Source organism: Microcaecilia unicolor, chromosome 1 (genome assembly GCF_901765095.1).
Source record: "Microcaecilia unicolor chromosome 1, aMicUni1.1, whole genome shotgun sequence".
In the NCBI taxonomy this organism is placed as follows: Eukaryota; Metazoa; Chordata; class Amphibia; order Gymnophiona; family Siphonopidae; genus Microcaecilia; species Microcaecilia unicolor.
Window position 1 is genome coordinate 581,370,913 of NC_044031.1, and position 21,277 is coordinate 581,392,189.

The window sequence follows — 21,277 nt, forward strand, 5'->3', positions numbered from 1 at the left end:
AGAAAACTTACTCTGTCCTGGCACAAATTAAGCTGTTCTACCTCCCGCAGCACACTTGGGGAGCAACTGCAGCACACTGATTGAAAAATGCTGTCTTAACCCGTTAGCAGACTGAGTATCACCTCTAACCAGTTATGTGATGTCTCCACCCATGCTCCACCTCCAGACTGCTTCAACACAAACCAGACCACGCCATGGCGGTCAAAGCTGATATTCAATGGCACTGCCTGGTTAAGTACTTCTGAATATTGGTGGCCAGGGCACTAAAAGATATTTAATCAGGCAGGAGCCTCTCCTGCTTTGTTAAATAGCTTTGGATATTGGGCCCACTAGTTCAAAAGTTATTTTCTCTATGTCCAACCTTAGGATTTCATAAAGCCCCTTTATCTCAGGGCAATCCCACCACATGTCTAAATGTCCCTTCTAACAGGTATGCGGGACTGCACTGGATGTCTCATGCAGCTTGACAGGTGTCATATAAACCTGAAACAAAATTTTATATTAGGCATCCAAATGATTGGTACTTATTAATGTTCCTTCCACTGTTTCTCTGACCAAGGCTGTCTTCTATCAACTTCCCACTTTGTTTCATATAAATATGGAGTTGTTTCCTTTTTTAAAATTCCTACCTTGTAAAGGCTAGCTACCAGCCTACGGCCCCTTTCTTTAGTAAAAAATCTCTTCTAATTAATTAAGTTTTCTCAAACAGCATCCCTTTTTTGTGTGCAGTTAATTTGCCACTTATAATATTGAGAACACCGATAGCAGAGTTTGGCATATGGCTCTAATCTCTTCCCTTTTTAGGAAGGCCTCATTGTAGATAAAACCTTTAACTCATCAGAATTTGCCTGGATATATTCTCCACCCCCCCTCCCCCGGAAAGAATTCATGATCCAGATAGGGGAGATAGCCAGAATGAAACCTACGTATGTCACTGCTTTGCCCCAGAGCTTTTAAAAAAAGGTCCAATTATTGTTTTTGTTTTCCCTTTAAAAAACTGAGGGGAGGGGGAGGAATCAAAGGTATCCTCTTACCTCCATACCTTTTACATGTTCACTTAACCTGATTGCTTGAGCAAATAGCTCCAACAATAATGCAAATATCAGTGGTGACAGTGATTTACCCCTGTCTAAAGTGAAAATGAGTCAATCTTCCGTTAATTTGTTGGTGTGCATTGGGTTGGTTCTGGATGGCTTTAATTATACTTAAGTACTTAACTTTGAAATGTCATCGAAAGCGCCAAACCCCTCAAAAAAAAACTGCACTGGCTCCCAATCAAAGAACGTATTGCTTTCAAAATCTGCACCCTGGTTCATAAAATTATCTACAGCGAAGCCCAGGGATACATGACAGACCTCATAGACCTACCAACCAGAAACACAACAGGATTAACACAAACATACCTAAATCTCCACTACCCAAGCTGCAAAGGACTCAAATACAAATCAACCTATGCATCCAGCTTTTCCTACATAAGCACACAACTATGGAACGCACTACCAAAAGCCGTGAAAACAACTTATGATCACCTAAACTTCCGGAAATCATTAAAAACTAACCTGTTCAAAAAGGCATACCCTACCAACCCAACTTAAATGCCTTTACCTTGCAACACAGCGAAACCAAAGCTTGTAATGGACATATATTAACTGTTCCTCTCTACGATTCCCTAATGTGTCTGTACACACGAACTTTATTCTACCATAACATTACTGTATTTGTTCATACCGGAATTGGCGAACGCCTTTACGGTACTATGTAAGCTACATTGAGCCTGCAAATAGGTGGGAAAATGTGGGATACAAATGTAACAAATAAATAAATAAAATACATAAATCTATCCTGAGGTAATTTACAAAGCTCAAAAAAATCCCACATACATTTCAAAGTTAAGTACTTCTGCAAATTTATCTGTTCCTATTTTATGTGGACATTAGTTAGTTACATTAGGCACTTTAACTGAAAATACAGCTGTGTTATGCACATGCTGCTCCTTTTGATATATGAACTTTGTCTTTTTGAGAATTTACTTCCAGTTTTTTGACAAACTTTGAGGAAGGATTTTTCAGCCAATGATGAGGAATTGAACATTTGGATCGCCATTGGCTCTGCAAGATCTGTAGGTCTGGAGCTCCTTAAGGCTTTTTCCTTCCTCATCGGGTGATGTGCTATATTTCCACATATTTTTTGTCATATTAGTGGGTCATTGTTTTTGATTTATTTTCTGGTAAAGAGTTAAATGACTCCGCATCCATTCATGTGTGTATAGTGATTTTAATTATACTTATTGGGCAAACATTTTGCTGTTCTGGGAGAATAAAATAAAAACCTCCACTTCACCCAGTTAAACACTTTTTTCGCTTAGCTGGTTATACCCTGCTGAATATTCCCGGTTAGCGGCTAGCAGAGAGCCAGTTATATTGCCCGATATAACCGGCTATCCACCAAATTTTAAACCAGTTTTCGTGGCTATATTTGATCTCATGAAAACCTAGTATATCTTTGGCTAGTTTAAAGATAACCGGATTAGAACTCAATTATAGCCTTATACTAATTTTATAGTGTAGTCCTAAAATATGTTTAATGCCTTTACTGTTATTCTCACTTCTAAGGATTTTTATTGCTGCAGTCACTCACTGCAACTATACCCACATTGAGCAATGCATTGTGCGTAATGTAGTCTCACATGTACCGCAGCCACACCTGCAAAGGCCTTCTCCTCTTCCTTTGTTTACCTACTGTGATTTCCTGATTATTCCTACTGATGTGTCAGCTAGGGTATATCATTATCTGGTTTAAAAATAACTAGCTAAGTCTGAATATTGACTTAGCTGGTTATCTTTAAATCGACCAAAAATAAACTGGATATTCAATGCCGGTCACCAAAAATGGCCCAGCATTTAATTTCCGGGTTTAGCTCCGACTGTGGGAGTCAGCCGTTCTAACTCCTGCAGTCTGAATATTGGCCCCATTGAGTTTAGAATTTAGATGCAGTGCATTACAGAATACGCTTAGTGCGTTATGCGCATAAATTCTAATTATTGCCAATTAGTGCTCAGTATTGCTTGTTAAGTGCTGTTAACCATGCTGATTGGCTTGATAAGCCAATTAAGTTATGCGCATTGTTACAGAATATGCTTGGATTTCAGCATGGATCTCTAAGCGTGCTATATAAAATCCGGGAGTTAGTGCTTATGATGGATTTGTGTGCCTAACTTTGGGCATGAGGTATGCCTTCTGGAACCCTTAGTTTGTTTATGCCTTAATCCTGCCCCTGATGTCAGCAAGAGAAACGTCTAAGCAGCATGCAATACATGGGATTTTTACAGACGGTTGGGAAGCACAGGGAAAGTCCCAGGCAGTGATCAGATGTGGGACACTCTCTTTGCAGTTATGCGTATAGAATTTAGGCGCTATGTTTATAGAATAGCGCTTAAGTGTTGTTCTGCGTGTATGATATGACACAGTATTTGTATGCCAACTCCTGATAAAGTTGGTTCAAAGTGGATCACAAGTCATTAGGAAAATCAGTAAACTTCAGTAAAAAGATGAGTTTTTGTGAAAAGAGAAATATGTGGGTATAGTTTTAAGCACTAGGGTTAAGAAATTCCAAATCTGGACAGCTTGTATTTAATTGCTAACACAGAAGGAAAATAGAGAAGATGTGAGCTTCCAGCTCTAGAAGTAAGTGGAGACACAGGAAAAGTGAATACATTTGTTAAATATTCTGGGCATAATCCATCAAAGAGTTTATAAACCCAGTATGTCAATTTATAAGATATTTGGGCTTTAACAGGAAACCAATATAGACTCATCAAACAAGGAGTGGCATGATCAGATCTTTTTTTTTGCCAAAAACAGAATTCTGCAAAACCTGTAAACGGGAGAGTGCCAGAGCTGATAATAAGCAATACAAGCCATTACAATAGTCTAAATATGATAAAACTACAGACCGGACCAAAATAGGGAATTGCTTTACACCAAAAACAGAGCGAATACTTCTAAATTGGTTTAGCTTGAAAAATACTGACTTGATCACTGCATTAAACTGGGGGGTTAAAGACAAAGTAGTGTCCAAAAACACTCCAAGAACTCTGTTTTCAGAACCATATTGTCAGCTAATGACAATTCATCGGGATAGAAGAATCAGTACGGCTTAACCATAAGTGAAAATTGGTGCCAATTAACTCCACTGAAGTGTCATTATTGCTAGTCAAAGCTAATTAGAGCCCACTTAATTAAGAGAGGCTATAGTCTATAACAGGCTTGTCCAACCTTTTTCTATTGGAGGCCACATTTTATATTTTGTAACACCAGCCTTCTGCCAGCGCGCGTCGTTGGGGCCTCTTCTCAGGAACGTCCTGCCTACTCTGCAACTTCCTGCGCCCCACCTTTGCGGAAAACAGGAAGTTGCAGAGTAGGCGGGACGCGCCTGAGAAGAGGCTCTGACAACGCGCGCTGGCAGAAGGCTGGCTATGGGAATCGCCAGTGCTGGAGGGAGAACGGCGCTTCAGGTCAGTAAAAATGACCAGAACTGACCATGTGCAGGGGGCTGTCATGGGGGGGTAGCGGGTGGAGAGGAAATGCGGCAGCGGGCGGATGGAGAGGAAATGCGGCGGCGGTGGCGGGCGGGCGGAGAGGAAATGCGAGGCCTGTGCCCACCCAGTCCACCTCCAGGCCCATCTAAAAATTAAACTCTGGCTACGCTACTGCTTCACCCGATGTCTCCATATTCCTCCTCCCCTAGTCTTCACCCAGTCTCTTTACCCTCACCTGGATTCAGCTGCAGAAGAAACAGTGGGATTCCTGCTTCCCCACCACAGTACAGCTCTCTGCAAACTTGGGTCATGTAGTGCTGGAAGTTCGGGTTGGTCTCGTGAGACTTGAAACCGCAAGATCAACCCGAACTTCCAGCACTACATGGCTCAAGCTTACAGAGAGCTGAGTTGTGATGGGAAAGCAGGAAACCTGCTGTAAGCATCACGATAATTGTCAAGCTTTCAGGGGCCAGAAAAAAGCACTTGGTGGGCCATGTTCTGGCCCTCGGGCCATAGGTTGGACAAGCCTGGTCTATAACTTGCACATGCAATTTTACGTGCTAGTCACAAAATTGTACACCCAAGTTTATAGAATTAGGGGGTGTGTGGGTAGTGCCACTGAATATCTGTGCTCAGAGGCAGCTAAAGCATGTATCTGAATAAAGGCTTCTGTTATCTGGATAAATACCTTCGAATACCAACCTGTCACCTTGGAAAAGAGATAGCTTAGGGGAAATACGATAGAGGTCTATAAAATGCACTAGGATGCACTGGGCGGGGCTGGGCGCCGCCATTTTGCGGCATCGTCAAACCAAGGAAGAGGAGGGAGGCAGGCTACCTCCCTCCTTCAACTAAGGTATGGGGGCCGGGAGGGGGTTCTTTTTGCCACTGGACCACCAGGGATTCGGCAGACAACGCTGGAGGGGGGAGTTGGGGTGGGCTGGAGGTCTGCCGGACCTCCAGCCCCCCCCCCATCGCTCACTGGGAGGGGGGTTGGCCGGCGGCCACTGGACCATCAGGGACCATTTTCCGGGGGTTTGGGGGGGTTGTCCGGGGGGACCGGAGGTCCTCCGGACCTCCAGCCCCCTGTTGGCAGGTTTGCTTTGGGGGGGAATGGGGGCCTGCCAGCATGCAACTGCATGCTGGACAGGGCTCACCATTCCTCCCCAATGATCTGCAAACCCTAACACCAGCTCAGAGCTGGCGTAGGGTTTGCCACGGCCAGCAACCCAAATTTTGGCGCGCTGACCGCTGATCATTGGCGATGAATGTGCTAAGCCCTGTTTAGCATGCATTAGCATGCTACTTGCACAAAGAGCCCTCGAGCGCGTTGTTTCACGCGCTTGAGGGCTCTGATCATGGGGCGGTAGCAAACGCCGGCGTTAGTATGGCACTAACAGCCTCTAGAGCTGGCGTTTGCTTTTGATTATCAGCTTGTGAATGCGTGATTATACTCTGAAATTCGTTGCCAGAGAATGTGGTTAAAGCAGTTAACTTAACAAGATTTTAAATAAGGTTTGGATAATTTCCTAAAAGAAAAGTCTATAAGCCATTATTAAGATGGACTTGGGAAAATCTACTGCTTATTTCTAGGATAAGTAGCATACATTTTTTTTCTACTCTTTTGGGATCTTGCCAGTTACTTTATCCTGGATTGGCTACTGTTGGAAACAGGATACTGGGCTCGATGGACCTTCTATCTGTCCCAATATGGCAATACATGTTTACTTAGGGGATCTTTTACTAAAGATTAGCTCGAGTTATCTTCAGCAGGGCCCATTTTATTCCTATGGACCCTGCTGCAGATAACTTGAGCTAACCTTTAGTAAAAGACCCCCTTATGTTCTTATGATAGAGTAACAGGAGTTAGATAGATAATAAGGGGAGTAACTTAAAGAAAGCTGTAGTCAGAAAGGTGCATGATAATGATCTCTGCTAGAGAAAGAGTGGTTAAGCAAGTTCTGCTACAAAATATCAGTGTTGCCAGATGTAATAAAATTTTCCAGCCCAAAACCATGCCCCACGCCCCTGACGTCAACACCCCTCCCCCTACGTCAACAACCCCGCCCCATATGCCAACACCCCCTCCCCCTACGTCAACAGCCCCACCCCCTATGTCAACACCCCCGCCCACTATGTCAACACCCCTGCCCACTACGTCACTAACCACCCCCCCAACGACACTAACCACGCCCCCTGAGGGGCGAAAAACTGCAGCTGGCGGTGAAAAAAGCCCGCCCGGCTAAAAAAAAAGAAGCCCAAAAAACCGCAACCCGCGGCGGGCAGAAATTTCCCGCAACAGGTCGCGGAAAACCACCCAATTGGGCGGGAAAACCACCTACCTGGCAACCTTGGCTACAGTGTGTGCAGCCGGTGTTAGTCTTTGTACATGTGAGACTATCAAGTTAGTTTTTCTTCAATTACAGGCTTGGTTGCAGAGCCAAACTTCCGCCTGCTTTCTGAAGTAGAGATAGTCTTGTGTTCAATGAAGCCTTTTCTGGGAGTGCATTCCAGAGTGTGGGGGGTTAATCCTGAGAATGCTCACTGGCAGGTATCACATCACATGGTGTCCTTTGGAGAGGGTATAGTTAGGGATACTCCTTGGGAGGACCGTGGAAGGGTATTTTCGATATGACATCAAAATCTAATTTTGGACATTTTAGGAAACATCCAAAAATTCAGTAGCAAACATTGCCATTTTCAAACCAGAAAAACGTCCAACTTTTTGTTTTGAAAATGGCCATTTGTGAGATGTTTTTGTGTTCAGTGCATCTATCTTATAGGACCATAAAAAAAAAGTCCAAAGAAAAAATGTACAAAAATAAGCTATTATGGCCAACATTCTTAGTAGACTGGCCACACAGATATCCCAGTAGAGCAGTGGGGAACCCTATGGAACACTGCAGTGGACTTCACATAAAAGGTCCCAGGTATACTTCTTACTGTTACCCCCTTATATAGTAAGCCCTCTAAAACTGAACAAAAACCTACTGTACACCACTACAATAGCTCTTATGCCTGCAGGTGTCACTTATATGTAGGTACAGTAGGTTTTTGGTAGATTTTGGAGGGCTGACATGCTCCACCACAAGTCTACTAGTTAGAGTGGGATATGGGCCTGGGTCTGCTTCTCTGCAGTGCACTGCACTCACCACTAGGCTACTCCTGGGACCTACTTGCTGCTCTAATAGGACTGGCCATAACATCTGAAGCTGTCATAGATGCTGGTATGCACTGTTTCTTTCACATCTTTGGGGGTGGGAAGGGGTCAGTGACCACTGGGGGAATAAGAGGGTCATAGCCAGTGCTTTTTTTATGCTGGTACGCACCGGTACAGCATACCGGCACCTTTCTCCCCCCCCCCCCCCCCCCCGGCAAGTCCTGCACCCTTCCTCTCACTCCCCTACTTACTACTACGTCAGACTCGGCAGCGCGAACGGTGCAGGCAGCTATTGAGAGAGGCTGGCAGCGTCGGAGCTTCCCTCTGTGAACTTCTCTGCCAGCTTCTCTCAATCGCTGCACCATTTGCGCTGCTGAGTCTGATGCTGGCAGCCTTTCTATCACTTCGCTGGCAGGCAGTGGAGAAGGAGGGCAGGCTGGGAGGAGGATGGGCTGGGGGAAGAAGAATCACTGGACATGGGAGAGGGGAGGGCAGGGGAGAGAGGAGAATCGCTGGACATCGATGGGGGGAGGGCAGGGATGAGAGAATTGCTGGACATAGAGGGGAGAGAGGAGAATTGCTGGACATGAATGGGAGGGGAGAGCAGGGAAGAGAGAATTGCTGGACATGGATGGGAGGGCAGGGCAGGGGAGAGAGGAGAATCGCTGGACATGGATGGGAGGGGAGGGCAGGGAACAGAGAATTGCTGGACATGGATGGGAGGAGAGGGCAGGGGAGAGAGGAGAATTGCTGGACATGGATGGGAGGGGAGGGCAGGGAAGAAAGAATTGCTGACATGGATGGGAGGGGAGGGCAGGGGAGAGAGGAGAATCACTGGACATGGATGGCAGGAGAGGACAGGGGGCAGAGAAGAATCTCTGAACATGGATGGCAGAGGAGGACAGGAGGCAGAGAAGAATCGCTGGACATGGATGGGAGGGGAAGACAGGGGGCAGAGAAGAACCACTGGACATGGATGGGAGGGAAGGGAAGGAGAAGACATACTGGACTTGGATAGGAGGGGAGGTCAGGGAAGAGAGATTCGCTGGACATGGATGGAAGGGGAGGGCAGGGAAGAGGAGAATCGTTGGACATGGATGAGAGGGGAGGGAAAGCGAGAGAGGAGAATCGCTGGACATGGATGGCAGGAGAGGACAGGGGACAGAGGAGAATCGCTGGACATGGGAGGGGAGGGCAGGGGAGAGAGGAGACATGCTGGACATGGATTGAGGGGAGGGAAGAGAGGAAGGAGATGAACATGGATGGGAGGCCAGGGAAGAGAGAAGAAATGCTGGAAATGGATGGCGAGAAGAGCAAGAGATAGAGGAGAATTGCTGGACATGGATAGATGGAGGGGTTGGCGGGGAGAGAGGAGAAATGCTGGACTTGGATGGAGGAGAGGGGAGAGTGAATTATTGCTTTATATGGATACAGGGGAGGGAAGAGAGAGGAGAAATGGTGGACATGGATGGAGGGTAGGAGAGAGGAGAAGTGCTGGACATGGATGGAGGGGAGAAAAGAAAAAAGAAGAAGATGCACATGGATGGAGATGAGGGAAAGGGAAGAGAGGAGAAAAACTGCACATGGATGGAGAAAATAGGCAAAAGCTGGATCCACGTTATAGCTCCTCCAGTCAATTCCATGGAGGAGGACCCAGGTTTTACTTAAGGATGTAGGGCAAGAAATGAAGAAGAAAGGAGGAAAGTAAAGAAATAAATGGAAAGGAAGCCCTGGAAGCAGAGTTAAGGGAATAGATAGTGTCCGGTCTGGGTAGTAGTGAGCCCTTAGGTTCCCTGAGGCCCGGAGGACCTCAGAGGACTGCCGCGCACCCCGGATCTTCACCCGCGGCGACCGAGGGTTGAGCCCCCAGCTGCAGGCGGCCAGCGGGACTGCTGGAACCGCGGGGTGATGGCCGGCCTGGCTGGACGCCAGCAACACAGTCTCGGAAGAGCAGCTAGCAGGGACGGCTAGCGCTGCAAGAGCACAGTCTCTGAGGGCGGCTAGCAAGGACGGCTAGCTGCAGGAACACAGACTCTGGAGGTGGCTAGCAAGGACGGCTAGCTGAAGGAAACACAGTCTCTGGAGGTGGCTAGCAAGGACGGCTAGCTGAAGGGAGCACCGTCACTGGAGGTGGCTAGCAAGGACGGCTAGCTGAAGACAGTCACTGGAGATGGCTAGCAAGGACGGCTAGCTGAAAGGAACACAGTCTCTGGAGGTGGCTAGCAAGGACGGCTAGCTGAAGGGAACACAGTCTCTGGAGGTGGCTAGCAAGGACAGCTAGCTGAAGGGAGCACCGTCACTGGAGGTGGCTAGCAAGGACGGCTAGCTGAAGACAGTCACTGGAGATGGCTAGCAAGGACGGCTAGCTGAAAGGAACACAGTCTCTGGAGGCGGCTAGCAAGGACGGCTAGCTGAAGGGAGCACCGTCACTGGAGGTGGCTAGCAAGGACGGCTAGCTGAAGACAGTCACTGGAGATGGCTAGCAAGGACGGCTAGCTGAAAGGACACAGTCTCGGCACTCCACGGCGTCGGCTTCTGACAATCGAAAACGGAAGCGCTGGGCCCTTCTTGCTACGGGGTTTAAATCCCCCGCCCATCTCGTCTCTTCCTGGAAGGGAGCCAATCCCGCCGGCCCTGATAGGCAAGGAGCGCCCGGATTGGCGGTCCTGCCTACCAGGCGGAGACTCCCCTACCACGCACCAATCCGGCGTGAGTGGGCGGGACTTGCCTGCTGCCGCTCTGGCCGGGGAGACGACGACGCCGGCGCCGCCATCTTGGCCGGCGTCTCCCCTTCCCCGAGGCCGGCGTCCGCTCCCGCCGGTCGCCAGCCTCGGAGCGACCCGCGGTAGCACTGGCCCCGTCGGCGGCTGGTCCCTGCCGCCCTGGAGCCCGCGGCCCCCGGCGATCATCGCTCCCCGCCGCAGGAGCACCGGTAAGGGCCCGGAACGGGACAGTATCCTCCCCGGATGCCCCCTTTTCCCCGGGCCCGGGTTTGGACGGATGCCGGGTGTGGAAGGCTTTGATCAGCTCCGGAGCATGTACATTCACCGCGGGTTCCCAGGAGTTGTCCTCGGGACCAAAATTCTTCCAGGACAATAAATAATATAGCTTTCCCCGCCGTTTCTTGGAGTCCAGAACCTCGTCCACTTCATATTCCGGATCGGGGTCAGCTTCTAGATCTTCGGTCTCCTGCTGTTGGGGATGCCATCGAGACCCCCGGAAATTCTTCAATAAGGAAATATGGAAGGCGTTGTGCACCCGCAGGGTCTTAGGTAGTCGCAATCGATAGGTCACAGCTCCAAGTCGTGATTGGATCGCAAACGGTCCAATATACCGAGGTCCCAATCTACGAGAGGGCACCCGGAGTTGGAGGTATTTTGTGCTTAACCATACCTTCTGCCCTGGTTGCAAGACGGGAGCAGCTCTCCGGTGACGGTCTGTGAAGACCTTGTATCTGGCAGTTGCCCTCTGCAGTTGCTCTCGGGCCATCTCCCAGACTCTTTGCAGGTCCGCCAACGTTACATTCACCATGGGGGTCGTAGATCCAGACGGGAAAGGTGCTGGCAGTCGAGGATGTCGTCCATATACCAAGAAAAATGGGGAGTCTCCCGAGGCCGAGTGGACACTGTGGTTATATGCAAACTCGGCCCACGGAAGTAGGGAGACTCAGTTATCTTGGCGCTTTTTGACAAACGCTCGTAGGAACCCTTTTAAGGTTTGGTTCGCCCTCTCGACCATGCCATTGGTCTGGGGATGGTATGCTGAGGAAAAATGGGTCTTCACCCCCAAAGCGGAGCACAAGGCCCTCCAGAAACGCGAGGTAAATTGGGGACCTCGGTCACTAATAATCCGAAGAGGCAGCCCATGAAGTCGAAAAATGTGTTGGATGAAGAGTCGGGCCAACGCGGCCGCCGACGGAAGGCCCGGCAGGGGAACGAAATGGGCCATCCGGGAAAAACGGTCAATCACCACCTAGATCACCGTGTGTCCGCGGGAGCTGGGGAGGTCGGTGATAAAATCCATGGAAAGCTCCGTCCAGGGGCCTGTCGGAACGGACAGTGGTTGCAACTCGCCCATGGGGGTCCCGATCGTCGGTTTAATTCGGGCGCACACAGGACAGGTGGTGACGAAGTGAAGAATGTCCCGCCTCATCTGAGGCCATCGATACTGTCTGGCAATGAGACGCAGGGTTTTGTGATACCCAAAATGACCCGCCCACCTGGACGAATGCCCCCATTGCATTACCTTCGCTCGATCAGCAGCCGGCACTAGTGTTTTCACAGCCGCGACCTCCCCTACAGCCGCGCTGAGGCATGCCGGGTCCAACATGGACTGGATCTCCCTTGTCTCCTCAGGAACCTCAAACGCTCTGGAGAGAGAGTCCGCAGGGGTATTCTGAGCGGCAGCCTGAAAGACCAGTTGAAAATGAAATCTGGCGAAAAACAATGACCACCGGGCTTGTCGGGGATTGAGCCGCTGGGCCTCCTGCAGATACAGTAGATTCTTGTGGTCAGTGATCACCGTGAACCGATGTTCCGCTCCCTCCAGCAGATGTCTCCATTCCTGCAGGGCTAATTTCAATGCTAAGAGCTCTCTATCCCCCACGGTATAATTACACTCCGCCGGGGAGAATCTACGAGAGAAGAACGAACAAGGCTGGCGCCGGCCCTGGAGGTTCACCTGAGAGAGGACCGCCCCGGCTCCCAACGCGGACGCGTCCACCTCCACAATAAAGGGTTTCTCTGGATCCGGGGCTAGCAAAATGGACGCTGATTTGAAGGCCTCTTTCACCTGGCGAAAGGCCACTTGCGCCTCGGGCGGCCAGTCCCGGACATTTGCGTTTTTTCTTGTAAGGGCTGTCAGCGGCGCCATCAGTTGTGAATATTGAGGAATAAACTGGCGATAGTAGTTCGCGAATCCCAAAAAACGTTGTAGTGCCTTCAATCCCAGCGGCTGTGGCCACTCTCGAATTGCCCGGAGTTTGTCCGGCTCCATCTGTAGCCCCCCGGGTAACAGAATGTGTCCCAAAAATGGTAGCGACCTCTGATGAAACGCGCACTTACTGAGCTTAGCGAACAGGCGGTATTGCCGTAACCGTTGCAGCACTGCGCGAACATGGCTCACATGGTCCGTGGGATTTTGGGAAAACACCAAGATATCGTCCAGGTACACGATCACTGTGGAGTTCAAAAAATCCTCAAGCACAAAGTTGATAAGTCGCTGAAACACCGCAGGGGCATTACACAGGCCAAGGGGCATCACCCGATACTCGAAATGTCCCTCGTGGGTGTTAAAGGCCGTCTTCCATTCGTCCCCTCGCCGAATTCAAACTAAGTTGTAGGCCCCCCGCAAATCCAACTTGGTAAACATTTGGGCTCCTTGCAACCTGCCGAAGAGTTCGGGGATGAGCGGTAGAGGAAAACGATCCTTTACCGTGATGGCATTTAACCCCCGATAGTCGATACAGGGCCTTAAGGAGCCATCCTTCTTAGTGACGAAAAAAAATCCGGCCCCGGCCGGGGACGTAGAGGGCCGGATGAAGCCTTTCCGCAGATTCTCCCGGATGTATTCCTGCATGACCTTGGACTCTCCTCGGGACAGGGTATATAGGCGACCCCGCGGCGGCACGGTGTCTGCCATCAAGTTAATGGCACAGTCAAACGACCGATGGGGCGGTAGAACCTCCGCCTCCATGGGACTAAACACATCTGCAAAGTCTCTATAGTCCATAGGCAGGGAGCCCAGCTCTACCCGTGCCCCCCCGGGCACCACCGCCAGGGCAGGGCAGCTGCCGGTCCGGCCCTTACAACAGTTCACCCGACAGGCACTTCCCCAAGCCTGGATGCTTCCCCGGGTCCAGTCAATAACAGGGCAATGATTCCGTAACCATGGCAGTCCTAGGACCACTGGATGAATGGTCCGGGATAGAATCAGGAATTGGACCTCCTCCCGGTGGTCCTTCCTCACCTGTAGTCCCAAATAGGGGGTGATCTCTGTGACCGGCTGCGGTAACGTCGTTCCCTGGATGGAGGTTATTTGCAATGCCGGCCGCCGTGGGAGCGTGGGCCAGCCCATCTGTTGCAGCAGCTCGCGCCCGATGAAGTTGCCCCCCGACCCTGAGTCCACCAGGGCCCGGGTCTGGATCATGGTCTCGTGCCATCGTAGGGTTACTGGCAGAGTGATCAAGGCATCCGGTAGGGGAGCGGAATGCCCCAAGACCCCTCCCCTCAAGGTGCCTTGGGGGAGACGTTTCCCGCCCGAGAGGGACAGGCTCGGATAAAATGTCCAGCCTCACCACAATAGAGGCATAGTCCGTCCCACAGGCGTTTCTTCCTAGCGGAGGGAGCCAGCCGTTGCCGGCCCATCACCATCGGCTCCTCCCCACTCTCCTTGGAGTCCCGGTTCCCACGGTGAGGAGACAGCCCCTTAGCAGTCCGGGACTTTCCCCGCGTCCACTTCTGCCGTTCTGCCCGGGCTCTGGCTCGCTCCTGGAACCGGGTATCTACTCGGATACAGAGCGAAATCAGGGCATCCAACTGGCCTGGGACCTCTCGTCCAGCCAATTCGTCCTTGATTCGTTCTTGTAACCCTTCCATAAAAATTGCCATCAAGGACTCCGGGTTCCAACGGAGCTTCGTGGCTAAAGTCCGGAAACGAATGGCATAATCGGCCACCGTCTCCTCCCCCTGATGAATTCGCAGCAGTTCCGACGCCACGGAAGATGGTCTCCCAGGAAGGTCGAACACTATACGGAACCGGCGCTGAAATTCACTATAGTCATCCAGGATGGGGTCCTGTTGTTCATTCAGTGGGGCCACCCAGGCCAGGGCCTTCCCTTCATAGGCCCATGATATATCCCACTTTACTTTGGTCTGAAGCAAATGTCTCCGGTTGCATCCGGAAGGCCAGGTTGCACTGATTGAGGAACCCCCGGCAACCTCCGGGGGCCCCATCATATCGTGCCGGCTCAGGGAACCGAGGTCCCGTGCGGAACCCTCCCGAACGGGGAGCTGCTGCGGCCCCCGGGACCGCAGCGGCCTGGTTCTGTACCTGAAGCGTTGAAAGTTGAGAGCAGACGTTCTGAAGCGCCCCTGACAGGGCGTTCAACTGCTCCTGCTGCTGCTGAAGTACCTTGGCCAGGTCCCGTAGATCAGGCTGCGTCGGCGAGCTCATGGCTTCTGAGCCCTTAGGTTCCCTGAGGCCCGGAGGACCTCAGAGGACTGCCGCGCACCCCGGATCTTCACCCGCGGCGACCGCCGTTCACCGAGGGTTGAGCCCCCAGCTGCAGGCGGCCAGCGGGACTGCTGGAACCGCGGGGTGACGGCCGGCCTGGCTGGACGCCAGCAACACAGTCTCGGAAGAGCAGCTAGCAGGGACGGCTAGCGCTGCAAGAGCACAGTCTCTGAGGGCGGCTAGCAAGGACGGCTAGCTGCAGGAACACAGACTCTGGAGGTGGCTAGCAAGGACGGCTAGCTGAAGGAAACACAGTCTCTGGAGGTGGCTAGCAAGGACGGCTAGCTGAAGGAAACACAGTCTCTGGAGGTGGCTAGCAAGGACGGCTAGCTGAAGGGAGCACCGTCACTGGAGGTGGCTAGCAAGGACGGCTAGCTGAAGACAGTCACTGGAGATGGCTAGCAAGGACGGCTAGCTGAAAGGAACACAGTCTCTGGAGGTGGCTAGCAAGGACGGCTAGCTGAAGGGAACACAGTCTCTGGAGGTGGCTAGCAAGGACGGCTAGCTGAAGGGAGCACCGTCACTGGAGGTGGCTAGCAAGGACGGCTAGCTGAAGACAGTCACTGGAGATGGCTAGCAAGGACGGCTAGCTGAAAGGAACACAGTCTCTGGAGGCGGCTAGCAAGGACGGCTAGCTGAAGGGAGCACCGTCACTGAAGGTGGCTAGCAAGGACGGCTAGCTGAAGACAGTCACTGGAGATGGCTAGCAAGGATGGCTAGCTGAAAGGACACAGTCTCGGCACTCCACGGCGTCGGCTTCTGACAATCGAAAACGGAAGCGCTGGGCCTTTCTTGCTACGAGGTTTAAATCCCCCGCCCATCTCGTCTCTTCCTGGAAGGGAGCCAATCCCGCCGGCCCTGATAGGCAAGGAGCACCCGGATTGGCGGTCCTGCCTACCAGGCGGAGACTCCCCTACCACGCACCAATCCGGCGTGAGTGGGCGGGACTTGCCTGCTGCCGCTCTGGCCGGGGAGACAACGACGCCGGCGCCGCCATCTTGGCCGGCGTCTCCCCTTCCCCGAGGCCGGCGTCCGCTCCCGCCGGTCGCCAGCCTCGGAGCGACCCGCGGTAGCGCTGGCCCCGTCGGCGGCTGGTCCCTGCCGCCCTGGAACCCGCGGCCCCCGGCGATCATCGCTCCCCGCCGCGGGAGCACCGGTAAGGGCCCGGAACGGGACAGATAGAAAGCAGCAGAATCAGAGACTGGGACCAATATGGATAGAAAAACAAAGTCACCAGACAACAAAGGTAGAAAAAATCATTTTATTTTCATTTTAGTGTTTGAAATATGGCCAATTTGAGAATTTACATCTGCTGTCTTATTTTGCACTGGGTATACTGGAGCTGTAACAGCTTACAGAAATTATTTACAATGAAAAAAATCATGTTATTTTTTTCTCCTATACTAATATAATATTTTGAACGATGTCTGTTTATATGCACCATGGCTGGTATAAAGGGTGTGGCTATCATAGGGGTGGAGCCATATGTGTTGACTCCGCCCATAATGAGTACTGGCACCTTTTTTTCTACAAAAAAAGCACTGGTCATAGCAATCCCTCCAGAGGTCATGTGGTCATTTAGGGCACCTTTCTGACTTGGTCATGATTCATATAGGCCTAAACCAAAAATCTAACTTTTAGCCCTGGACATTTTTGCCTTGTACCATTATGGCAGAAAAATGGCCAAGTTTCAGGAACACCCAAATCCTAACCCCAACACACCTTTTTGTGATTTGCACACACTGCAGAGAAAAACGTCTCAAATCTGTGTTTTGAAAATTGCGATTTGGATGTTTTATGGAGAAAAATGTCCAAATGCCACTTTATGCCATTTTTGAGATGATTTTCTATTTTGAAAATGAGCCCCTTAGTGACCTTATAGGTATGTAGAGGGAGATCTTCTTCTTTAAGTACTCTGATCCTTTTCATTTCATGTACAATTACCCTCTGGAATTTGTTGCCAGAGGATGTAGTAGCTGGGTGTAAAAAAGGTTTGTATAAATTAAGTCCATAAATAGTCATTAACTAGCTAGACGTAGGGAAAGCAGCTGCAAAGAGCCTGGAATTCATCTACTTTTTGGGATATTGTGACCCAATATATCAGTTCTTATTCAAATGAAAATGTGCATCCCTGCAACAGGTAACATACTTGCAAAAGTTATCATGTAACTTCCAAGGAGATGGGCTAATGGAAATTGCCCAAATAAGCTTCACATGACGTTAGTTTTAATTTTTATATGTGTATATTTGATAGGTGAGCATGATGAGACTGACAGCATACATGAAGGTTCCACTGGACAAGAAGAGACAAGTGCCAGCACCGAGAGTTTGTTCGCTGATGCATCATCTAGCAGTGCCGGCTCCCGAGCTCACTTAAAGAAAAGGTAAGTCTTCTCCCTTTAGTGTAACTTGATAACTTCCCCCTTTAGTGTAGTCAGAAATTGGTTTGCTATCATGATATGCCTAACAGAAGAGGACACGTAACAGCGAAAGCCAGAAGTTTTCTCTTCTGGCTTTCGCTGTTACGTGTGCTCTTCTGTTAGGCATATCATGATAGCAAACCAATTTCTGACTACACTAAAGGTGTAAAAGTTATCAAGTTATGTTAGATCTTTAAGTTGCATTAGTTGCCCCTTAACATGACTTAAAGGGCCCTAACGCAGCTTGACTGTTTTTACCTCAACGATATTTAGGTTGTTGCAGGTTACATAATAATGAGATGCCAAGCATACAAATACATGTACAGCAGCTCCTTACTATGTAAATGTCATAACACAACTTGTGGTGTGCACCAGGTGCATACCATGAGTCACATTATGGTTCCAAAATCACAGTAAAATAACCCTAGCCAAAAGCTAGAGCTATTTTACCATGCTGGGAGCATCAGGCTTCAAAACTGTGGCCTGATGGTTCTGGCTGGAGCTTAAAAGAGCCATCAATACCCCTCAAATGAAAGCCCTCACCCTGTGATCAAGCCTAAACCCCTGATTAAAGCCCTCCACCCCCTGAAAGGACTTACGATTTGATTTCCCAGTGGTCTAGTGGTCATCTGGATGGTGCCAGGGTGGTCTGAGGGCAGAACGAGGGCGGTCCCCAGAGTTATCCAGTTAGCAGTGATATTCAGTCTGCTAACCTGCTAGCTATCTGGATTATTTAGGACAACAAAAGGGCTGGATAGCACTGATTATTGCCAATATCTGGTTAGCGCCAATACTGACTATCAGAGGAGTAGCTAGTTCTTGTCATCAGGGGGAGCAGACTTTTGTAAAATAGGTGCTAGTTGGTGTTGACCAGGCAGAGCCGGCAGTGGTGGACATAGGACTATGGCCCTGGACATGGCTTCATTTTGTTGCAGACAAGTTGGGGAGACAGCCACATGAACCAGTGAGTGAGGGCAGGGAAGGGAAGCTTGTGATTCCTCCAGGACTCGAGAAGGCAGTGGTCAGGAGGAGAAGTTGTAGCACGGGACACCTCTGTTGCATAAGTGAAATTTCTTTAGAAATCTGTTTAGGGGAGCAACTACTGCCCCTGTCTATCCCTTAGCTACACCTCTGCTTACTGCCCTATCGGGATATTCAGTGCTCTCGAGATATCAGGAATGAATATCAGAAAAAAATTTTAACCATTGTGATTGGCATTTTTTTTTTAGAAAAAGCTGACCACCGAGGCTCAATATTGACCCAGCATTGTACATTCCAGTAACTAGATGGCTAATAGTTCACTTTTCTATTTCATCAGATCTAAACTGGTATCCAGAATCCAAGATCCAGAGATAAAGTCTCAAAATTATCAGGTAAGCGCAATCCAAATTCTGAAAACACATATGTACACGTGTACACACAAGTACATATAGAAAAAGATGTGGCAGAATTCCAAGCACCTCCTTTCTTATGCTAATTTATTCAGCAGGAATTGACTGTACATTGTCTCCCTTTGCTGTAATAGCCAGACAGTGTTCAATGATTTGCAATGTGACTTGGTCCCTGGGAGTCTGATGGAACACCTGAGCCATATACACCTTGCATTTTTGTTCCTTCTGTCTCTTTTCAACGATTTGTCTTGGTCACAGAACATATTCTACAGATCTCACTGGAGCTATTGCCATCATATTCTGCTGCAACTGACCTGTGGATATCTCTTTACAGAAAACAAGCGATCACATTCTTCTCAGATGCAGTTCTAGCTTCCAGTAAGATGAGCGACTCCTTAGTTTACACATAGTAACATAGTAGATGACGGCAGAAAAAGACCTGCGCGGTCCATCCAGTCTGCCCAACAAGATAACTCATATGTGCTAATTTTTGTGTATACTCTACTTTGATTTGTACCTGTGTTCTTCAGGGCACAGACCGTATAAGTCTGCCCAGCACTATCCCTGCCTCCCAACCACTCCCAACCCAACACTACACAGAAAACCAAATTATTACCAGTAGGCCTATATCAAAACCATACTTCTTAGCTTCTGGTTGGCAGCAGAAACTAAGATGTTAGTCTATCCAACTCCACCAGGAAAATTTGGGCTGGATTGATATCAGCAACTACTACTGCTGCTGGGAGCACATAAATGCCCTTAGCCAGTGGCGTAGCTAGGACTGAATGGGTCCCGGTGGAAAAATTGAGATGGACCCCCCATAACACCATTGCTCCTAAGGGAATGGGGATGAGAGGAGGTGGGGAAAATGCATATTTCCCAAAGCTGACATATTACAATTACTAAATTCAGAAAATAATTTTTTTCTACCTTTGTTGTCTGATCATTGCATTGGTCTTAGTGTCTCTCTTCTACTTTTCAGTTTTTTATTTAACTCTCTCCAGGGTCTTCTGTCTTTTTGACATTTCTTCTCTATGTCCAAGTTTCCAAGTTTATTAGCACTTGATATACCACCTAGGGGACAACCATTGAGGCGGTTTACAATACCAAAACCACCTTCCATATTTCTTGTATGTCTCTATTTGTCCTGTCCAGCATCTCCCTTCTGTGACCCTGTACCTATGCTCCCTCCAGAAACAGCATCTCTTTTGTGTCCCTGTCCCTCTCCATATCCACCTTCTCTCCTCTCTTTTCCCTTCCTCCTGTGCCCCTCTCCATGGTCTGGTATCTTTCTCCCTTCTCTCCCCTTCGGTCCAGTCTCTCCCTCTCTCTTCCCTCCGCTTCCCTCACTTAGTCCAGCATCTTCCCCCCTCTCTTCCCCCTCCTCTTTGTTTCAGGTCTCTCTAGTTCTCTCTTTATTGCCAATGCTCTTCCCCAAGTCCAGTGTCTCTCCCTCTCATCCCTCGTGCCTGGATCCAGCATTTTCCAACCTCCCTCCCCAGTACCTGGGTCCAGGTCCGGGGTCTCTCCTCCTCGTCATCTATTGACCTTCCCCTGCTGCTCCTACAAACTGATTAGTTGCAGGAGCAGCAGGGAAGGTCGACAGATGACGAGGTGGTGAGTCATGGCAAAGGTAGCGCTGAAGGCTGGTTTCTGTCTGGTGTGGCCTTTCCTCGACTGTGTCTTGCATCTCTAGTGCAGGTGGGACACGGCAGAGGAAAGGCCCCATAGGACAGAGTGCAGTCTTCAGCACTGCTTCTGCTGTGACCTACCGTAGGTTTGCAAGAGTGGCAGGGAAGATAGACAGATGCCAAGGTGGAGTGACTCGGGACCCAGACCTGGGCGTGCGGGATGGGGGGAAGAGGTAAGGGGGTGGCAATTTCAGGCAGCCCCTACCATTGGGTGGCCCTGAGCATTTTGCTGGGCTCACTCAATGGTAGCTATACATCCACCCTTAATGACTGGGAAGCATAATTTTCACGCCAGTTGACTGATAAACTAGAACTTTTACTTATGTACCTTGCATCCAGCCAGGATGACTCTCTCATGTTAGGGTTGTTTAAACATAGCTGTCCTTTAGGGGCAATACTAGTTGGGCTGGTTCAGTGAATCATTGCACTGCACTGTGATGTAGAAGACCTAGGTCCACCTGCTGCTGTACAGAATGGCTGGAGCCGAGGATCCTTGAGACGCTTTATTCAGTTCCCTGAAGGGAGGGATCCTCTGACATCACTCAACAGCAGCACCTAGTGGCCAGCCTCATGCTCTATGTTACCTGGATTCTTGAGCAAGGTGCAATTTGTGTCCCCTGGCTGACGACTATTCCTGTAATGGCTGAGTAGAGATGGCTACAAAGTACAGGAAAACCATGGAGGCTTATGGAACCAAGCAGTTCCATTTGAACTGGAATCCTAAAGCAGGTGAAGGAAAAGAATGAGACAAAAAAAGGAGATGTACTAACCTGTTCCCTGAATGATTTTATTAGCTCCAGCTGACAAAACACACATTCATTGAAGGAAATGTGTGAAGAAAATG

The 21,277-nt window shown here is 49.6% G+C and overlaps 1 protein-coding gene across 1 annotated transcript in view; it reads left to right on the top strand.

Moving 5' to 3' along the window:
* FER1L6 (fer-1 like family member 6) overlaps positions 1-21,277 on the top strand; it is a 289,857-nt gene that overhangs the window by 48,961 nt on the left and 219,619 nt on the right. The window contains exons 3-4 of the mRNA XM_030218883.1: positions 17,186-17,315; positions 18,670-18,724. Of these exons, the coding sequence (XP_030074743.1) occupies positions 17,186-17,315; positions 18,670-18,724 (185 nt within the window). The remainder of the gene's footprint in view (positions 1-17,185; positions 17,316-18,669; positions 18,725-21,277) is intronic.